This window comes from Lithobates pipiens, unplaced genomic scaffold, assembly GCF_037356315.1.
Source record: "Lithobates pipiens isolate NorthernLeopardFrog02 unplaced genomic scaffold, aLitPip1_a1.2 Scaffold_27, whole genome shotgun sequence".
NCBI lineage: Eukaryota > Metazoa > Chordata > Amphibia > Anura > Ranidae > Lithobates > Lithobates pipiens.
Window position 1 is genome coordinate 98,727,715 of NW_027507788.1, and position 8,646 is coordinate 98,736,360.

At 50.8% G+C, this 8,646-nt stretch overlaps 1 protein-coding gene across 1 annotated transcript in view; it reads right to left on the reverse strand.

Moving 5' to 3' along the window:
* Positions 1 to 8,301, reverse strand: part of DBP (D-box binding PAR bZIP transcription factor) — a 66,982-nt gene extending 58,681 nt beyond the window's left edge. Inside the window, exon 1 of the mRNA XM_077457266.1 lies at positions 7,704 to 8,301. Coding sequence (XP_077313392.1) covers positions 7,704 to 7,869 — 166 coding nt within the window. The 5' untranslated portion in view covers positions 7,870 to 8,301. The remainder of the gene's footprint in view (positions 1 to 7,703) is intronic.
* Positions 8,302 to 8,646: the final 345 nt, after the last annotated feature.

An 8,646-nucleotide genomic window follows, 5' to 3' on the forward strand; every position in this document is an offset into this window, starting at 1 on the left:
GCAAAAATAAATAAAAACAAATGCACATTTTTATTTTTTGCAACACGGGTGCATTTGTTTATTTACAAAACATTCAATATGCTTTTAAAAGGATAAGTGCACTTTAAAACAAAGCACATTTATCCTATCCATCCCCCCCCGCTGTCACAAATGCATACTTACCCTCATCTCACAAAAGTACCGGTAGTTCCGTGGTCTTCACTGTCCTGGTCCCTAGAGATCAGGGTTTGGGTCAAGGTTATAAATGCAGGTTATAAATCCCACCCACCCCCCCCCCCCCTCAGCTGTACAAGATTGCCGCTATTCCTCGCTGTCAGACACCAAAGAGCCAATTTCACGGCTTAATCTGCTGTCGCTATTGCTTAGGCAGTATGGACTACAGGGATTCTAACGGGTCAGCACAGTCACATGGACAGTGCGGTCTAATCCGGAGGTGTCTAGCCTGTAATGCCACTAGATAAAGCAGGGCCAATTAATGACCTCTCTGTGCAGTGCTTATGGGACAGACCTGAGGGATTCAGATTGGTCAGTGTCAGGACAGAGCAAGGCCCTGATCCATCCCGGAAGCACAGAGTAGAGGGAGCAGAGCGAAGATTTCACTGGACTCTGCACTGGCTGTGTGAGCACTGGCAGCTGAGCACTCATGGGAGGTAAGTACAGTGGAAATTGGGGAGGTGGGGAGCCTGGACCGGGTTAGTTCATAAAAAGTAAACACTTTCACAGTTATGAACTGTTTATAAAAATTAAAGGAGGTCTTGTGCTAGAATTATTGCTCTCGCTCTAACAATCGCGGCAATACCTCACGTGTGCTTTGAACACTGTTTACATTTGCAGTTGTGACTTACATATATGTTTGGTTCTGCGTGCGAGCCCAGAGGGATGGGGTGCTTGTAATGTATTTTTTATTTTTTTACGCCGTCCATTTACAAAAAAAAATTCTGATCACTTTTATTGCTGCCAGAAGGAATATTAACCACTTGCCACCCACCATATAGCAAAATTACGTCATATGATGCCTTTGGGATATTAAGCCGCTGTGCGCCCCCCCCCCCCCCCTGGGGGCACGCATTGCGGCAATCCTTGTTGCGGTGTGTCAGTCTAACAATGCAATTCTGATTCAGGTAAAGAGTCTGACGGAGACTCTTTACCATGTGATCCTCCGTGTCCAATCACGGCTGATCACGATTGGAAACAGGATCGCCTTTTCCCCACTCGTGTCTGTCAGACACGAGTAGAGGAGAGCCAACCAGCTGCTCCTCTGACAGGGGGTTCTGTGCTGATTGATTAGCAGAGCAGGCCCCCCCTCCCCTAGGATGCCCACAACCGGGTATGACACCCTAGACCACCAGGGCTGCCAACCAGTGCCCACAATGGGCATCACTGATTGGCATCCATCAGTACCATACAGTGCCACCTATCAGTGCCCATTAATGCCACATCAGTGGCACCTCATCAGTGCAGCCCCATCAGTAAAAGGAGAAAACTTACTTCTTTACAAAGTTTTGTAACTGAAACAAAACAAAAATAAAATAAAAATTCAACATTTTTGGTCTTTTTTTTGTGTAGCAGAAAATAAAAATCCCAGAGGTGCTCACATACCACCAAAAGAAAGCTCTATTTGTGGGAACAAAATGATAAAAAACTGTTTGGGTACAGTGTAGCATGACCGCGCAATTGTCATTCAAAATGCGACAGCGCTGAAAGCTGAAAATTGTTCTGGGCAGGAAGGTGTATAAGTGCCCGGTATTGAAGTGGTTAACATCCCTTGTGAAAGTAAAAGGGAGTGACAGGTACTCTTTATGGAGAGCTCTGGGGTCTACAAGACCCTTAAATCCCTCCTTTTCACTTAAAAGTATTCACAATGCAAACGTTTGGCTGTTTTGAATACTGTCATTTTTTAAAATTTGGCTCCTTTAAGTCTTCTATAAACCGGAAGTGATGTCTTGACAGCACTTCCAGGTTACTAGATCCGAGACCTGACACCAGCTTCATTCGGGTCTCTGGCCGACATGTCGGCTGGTCACTCGGGCCTCCCGCTGGATGGGAGAGCCGTGGAAGGCAGCAGGAGACGTCCCTTCCTGCTGCTTGGGAGAACAGCCGAGGCGGCTTTTCTAGCCGCATCACTTGTTACCCCAAGAAAGCCAACTGACAGTTCTAAAAAAACAGTACCCTGGTGATGCGTGCAGCTGCATGCATCGCCCCAATACAACCCCTTTAAGCCAAGGCCACATATTTGCATACCGTCAGCGTGAAGGGGTTACAGCACCCCTATTAACCACTTCCCGACCACCTCTCGCAGATATACTGTGGCAGAAGGGCACATACAGGCAGAATCACGTACCTGTATGTTGCCCATTAAGATAAGAGTCGGCTTGCGGGCCCCCATCAGGAGCTCTGCGAGCGTGATCGCGGGTCCCGCGGACCACTATGTTCGCAGGGATAACCACAATTGTCTCACGGAAAGGAAGAACTAGGAGATGCTAATGTAAACAAGCATTTCTCCGTTCTGCCTAATGACACTGATCACAGCTCCCTGGTGTTCTGCTGACCTGGGGTCCCCAAGGGATTCCCTTAATTTGCAGGGATTGCCTCTAGCTTCCTGTTTTGGCTAAGGGACAGGAAGTAAAGGTAAATCCCCTACAATGGGGAACGGATGGCAAAAAAATAAACAGGAGTTATAAACTATTATAAGTTATATACTCTAGCCAAAAAAAAAAAAAAAAACGTTTTGCCTATAATTCTACATTAGGACCCGTATTCAACATTTACAAACCGGAGCTGAATGATGCTTTAAAGCTTCAACAAAGCTTGCTGTGCACACTTCTCTGCTACCAGCTGAAGCCGATGTGAAACTGGCCTAAAGCTGAATTCTAGGTATGGCAATTATTAGATAGTTCCCGATGTCCATCTTGGACCAATGTGTGCCATACCTGGCCAATCACCCTGAAAGCTGAAAATCACTGTGGCAAGCACTGCTTGCACTTTGCTTCGGGGTCCCATGCCCTGCTGCACTTTGAACACAGGAGGTCACTCGCTCAACATAGGCGACATTCAAGGAACACGTCCCCTTTTCTCAATGTACCATAGTGCATTGCCACATGTTGAATTTCCAGAAAAGGTGTTATTACGGTTTTGGTGATACTGACGTGCGTTGGCAACTTATTCCAAATAATGCTTGTGAGAACCTGGCCTAAAGGTCTAGTTAGATCTGTGCATTTACCGCACATTAGCAGAACCTACAACAAAGGCTATGCTCACCTTTTTAAATTAAAAAGCTGCATTTTTCTATTCCGACCACATTCCCCGCCGCTCACCCCAGTCGGCGTAATGCTCTGCACACTAGAAAATTGCACTACACAGGCCGCGTTCCATCTCCATGCACACAGCGAGGAGCGACCGACAGGGGGCCGCTCTGATCAATACAACGCTCTTCCTCTCTCATCCTGGAAGAGCGACCAATGACAGCTTCCTATTGCAGCACTGTGATGGCACATGGAGCACAGCAAGGCTGACAGTTGCAAGCATGACTCCCAAAGGCAGAGGCATGATGGGACTTGTAGTTCTGTAACATCTGGAGGGTCGCAGGTTGGACACCCATCTGTTACATGGGCAGCGGAGGAATGTGATCATCATGGAGAGGCACTGGGGAATTAGGATGGATGCTGGGAACTATTTCACCTTTTAAATTTTCCATGAAAAGGTGAACTTGGACTTTAATGCACAGAACTAGGTTGGAATGGCCCCACAACGCACATTCCTGCGCACAACGCATTTATATCATCACACGTTGAAATGCAGATATGAGCCATCTGAGCACTGCGCTGGAAAACAAGGTGCAGCTACGTTTTTCATGCAACATAATTGGGCAGGTTAATGCAACGTGGCTCAACAAAAACGCATGCGTTAATGTAACGGGCCAACCATGGAAATTCAAACTATTCTATACAACTAAAATACCACATAATACAGAGCTATACACAATAATACAAAATGGCAAATTCATTACAAACAAGTGAAGCCGGGATTGAAACAAGCAATATACAGCAATCTAATCTCTGCACTTCCAATACAATGGGAGAGTCTATGGAGTGACCTTTGCCATTATCAGCTGTAAGTACAGGAAGGTGGACTGTATACAGACATGTCATATGTGCCATCAGGACTCACTACTAACACACCACTGTCTTAGGGCAGGCATTCTCAGCCGGGGGTTCCTCCACAGGTTGCTCGGGGTTCCTCCCTCCACAGGTTGCTCGGGGTTCCTCCAGCTGTGGCTGACTCACCTCCCATCTAATGGTTCCTGCACAGTTCTGGGGCCAAAACCACTTGGCAGAGCCAATGACACCAAAGATCCTTTAAGCTACCTGTAAGGTGGGCATTTCTCTCACTGACCACCAATGTACTGGGAGGGGGCATTCTCCACACTCACCACCAATATACTCGGTTAAGGAAGGCATCTTTCTCACTGACACCACCAATGTACTGCGGGGGCGATTCCCTGCACTGATCAACTATGTATGGGGGGGGGGGGTCTTCCCACTGACCACCAATGTAAAGGGAGGGGGACATTCTTCCCACTGACCACCAATATAAGGGGGGGGGACATTCTTCCCACTGACCACCAATATAAGGGGGGGGGGGAAATTCTTCCCACTGACCACCAATATAAGGGGGGGGGACATTCTTCCCACTGACCACCAATATAAGGGGGGGGACATTCTTCCCACTGACCACCAATATAAGGGGGGGGACATTCTTCCCACTGACCACCAATATAAGGGGGGGGGACATTCTTCCCACTGACCACCAATATAAGGGGGGGGGGACATTCTTCCCACTGACCACCAATATAAGGGGGGGGACATTCTTCCCACTGACCACCAATATAAGGGGGGGGACATTCTTCCCACTGACCACCAATATAAGGGGGGGGGACATTCTTCCCACTGACCACCAATATAAGGGGGGGGGGGACATTCTTCCCACTGACCACTAATATAAGGGGGGGGGACATTCTTCCCACTGACCACTAATATAAGGGGGGGGGCATTCTTCCCACTGACCACCAATATAAGGGGGGGGGCATTCTTCCCACTGACCACCAATATAAGGGGGGGCATTCTTCCCACTGACCACCAATATAAGGGGGGGGGGGGCATTCTTCCCACTGACCACCAATATAAGGGGGGGGGACATTCTTCCCACTGACCACCAATATAAGGGGGGGGGGCATTCTTCCCACTGACCACCAATATAAGGGGGGGGACATTCTTCCCATTGACCACCAATATAAGGGGGGGGGGGGACACATTCTTCCCACTGATCACCAATGTAAGGGGGGGCATTCTTCCTGCTGACCACCAATGTAAGGGGGGGGGGGCATTCTTCACTGACCATCAATGTACTTGTGGGAGTGGGGGAGGTAGTCTCCACAATGATCACCAATGTACTGGGGAATGGAAGGCATCCTTCTCACAGACGGACCACCAATGTACTGGAGGGAATTTTCTGCACTGACCACCAATGTATGGTGGTGGGGGGGGGGGGGGTTCCACCCCAGCTCTCTTGCTGTGTAACAAAGGAAATTATTTTACTCCGAGGTTCCTGAAATGGGTTCTGGGCTACAACTGATAGAAGTGCTGACAGCAGGAAAGAGGAATCACACAGAGTTAATGGAGCAAAGCATTTCCTTTTCCAGCCACTGTAAGGAGTGCTGCCAATAAATCTCTTAAACACATAGGAAGTTACCACCATATTATACACAAAGCACTCTCCATACTGAAATACTGCCTGTGTGTATACACACACACACACACACCTCTGCATGGAGTTTGCATGTTCTCCCCGTGTTTGAGCTCCTCCCACATTCCATAGACACGTTGGTAGGTTTATTGGCTTGGGTTTATATTAGCTATACACGTGTGTTCTCACATTCTGTATGCCGGACCCAAGCCTGAGCATTCGGGAGGGTTGGCCAAAGATCTGGCGATCTACCTCCGGAAAAATTCACAGCTGCTCTGCAACAGACAGATGGAAGGCAGAAAATCTATAGAGACCTCCATCATACATGAACACAGATTTCCTACAATACTCTGCTGGGTCTTAGGGCAGACAGTCTCCATCGGGGTTCCTGTGGCTGATCCACCTCCCATCTGTGGGCAATTCTGGGGCCAATGCCACCTGGCAGAGCCAATCACACAATGATCTTTTTTTAGCTGCCTAATGGGAGGGGGGGCATTTTTCCCACTGACCACCGATAAAGGGGGGGGCATTCTTCCCACTGACCACCGATAAGGGGGGGGCATTCTTCCCACTGACCACCAATGTAAAGGGGAGGGGGGGCATTCTTCACACTGACCACTGATAAGGGAGGGGGGCATTCTTCCCACTGTCCACCAATGTAAAGGGGAGGGAGGGCAATTCTTCCCACTGTCCACCAATGTAAAGGGGAGGGGGGGCAATTCTTCCCACTGACCACCGATAAGTGGGAGGGCATTCTTCCCACTGACCACCGATAAAGGGGGGGGCATTCTTCCCACTGACCACCGATAAAGGGGGGGGCATTCTTCCCACTGACCACCGATAAGGGGGGGGGCATTCTTCCCACTGACCACCGATAAAGGGGGGGGGCATTCTTCCCACTGACCACCGATAAAGGGGGGGGGCATTCTTCCCACTGACCACCGATAAAGGGGGGGGGCATTCTTCCCACTGACCACCGATAAAGGGGGGGGCATTCTTCCCACTGACCACCGATAAAGGGGGGGGCATTCTTCCCACTGACCACCGATAAAGGGGGGGGCATTCTTCCCACTGACCACCGATAAAGGGAGGGGGGCATTCTTCCCACTGACCACCGATAAAGGGAGGGGGGCATTCTTCCCACTGACCACCGATAAAGGGAGGGGCATTCTTCCCACTGACCACCGATAAAGGGGGGGGCATTCTTCCCACTGACCACCGATAAAGGGGGGGGCATTCTTCCCACTGACCACCGATAAAGGGGGGGGCATTCTTCCCACTGACCACCGATAAAGGGGGGGGCATTCTTCCCACTGACCACCGATAAAGGGGGGGGCATTCTTCCCACTGACCACTGATAAAGGGGGGGGCATTCTTCCCACTGACCACCGATAAAGGGGGGGCATTCTTCCCACTGACCACCGATAAAGGGGGGGGCATTCTTCCCACTGACCACCGATAAAGGGGGGGGCATTCTTCCCACTGACCACCGATAAAGGGGGGGGCATTCTTCCCACTGACCACCGATAAAGGGGGGGCATTCTTCCCACTGACCACCGATAAAGGGGGGGGCATTCTTCCCACTGACCACCGATAAAGGGGGGGCATTCTACCCACTGACCACCAATGTAAAGGGGGAGGGGCATTCTTCCCACTGACCACCAATGTAAAGGGGAGGGGCATTCTTCCCACTGACCACCAATGTAAAGGGGGAGGGGCATTCTTCCCACTGACCACCAATGTAAAGGGGGAGGGGCATTCTTCCCACTGACCACCAATGTAAAGGGGGAGGGGCATTCTTCCCACTGACCACCAATGTAAAGGGGAAGGGGGCATTTTTCTCACTGGCCACCAATGTATCACATTCTGCATGCTAGTCCTTAGCCTAAGGCAAGGGCCCGAGGGAGTGTTGGCCAAAGAGCTGGCAATCTAAGTGACCAGGAAAGCGGGTGAATACTTACAGTTGGCCAGCTCTTTGGTCCTGCGTTCTTGCCCCTTGATTGGCCCTTGTAGCAGGCTCTTCAGGCTCACCATCCCCCCTCCAGGAACACCAATGGGAGGAGCAGGATGCAGCTGTTGGCCCTGGAGCTTCTCGCTGCCAGCCAGCTGGGTGGTTGGCCGTGCCATGTCCTGGGACAGTCCTGATGCCAATGAAGTAGCAGCTAATAGAATGCCAAGGTGTAGGAGAACCCCTGTATTCCTGTGATGGGGAGATCAGATGAGATGACAGGGAAGCAATGCAGGCTGGTCACTCAGCTCCGGCTATGAGCTGCCCACAGGGCTCTTGTTGCATGGGGGCAGCAGGCAGAAGTTCCCCCCATTCCTGATCAATGGGCAGCACTGTTCCTGGGCTCTTCTCTCCCTCTATGGCACAGACAATGGAGGAGGAGTCTGCGGCAGCTCCATCCATGAACAGAGTCTCCTCGGGCAGCCAATCAGCTCCCGGCTCTGCAGCTACCATTTATTTATTTATTTCGCCGTGATTCTCTCCGCTCTCCTGTCACCCGCCTGTGCCTGCCCCGCTCTGTTTGTGTTTTCCAACTTCCACTGCTACAGTCATGTGGCACTGACAGTGGGAGAGGGCAGGTGGACCCTGACCTAGATTTGTCCAATCCGGAGCCGGCTGGGAGGGGTCTGACCCAGTTATGGCCAATCGGCAGCGCGGAGGGGCGTGTCGGCGAGGGCTGGATACACATGGACGGACATGTGTCACCTGGCTGTGCTCTCCGGGCCGCTGATTAGAGGAGAGAGAGCTGATTAGATGTGTGTGCGCGAGCGTGCGCCTGCCCTTAAAGGGACCGTGACCGTCACAGCATGGATCGTCCATGGAGGGTCACAGGCAGCTTATGGGCACGTGGCCTGCACACTGACACTGCCTAGTCCCAGACACCCACCTCACTGCCA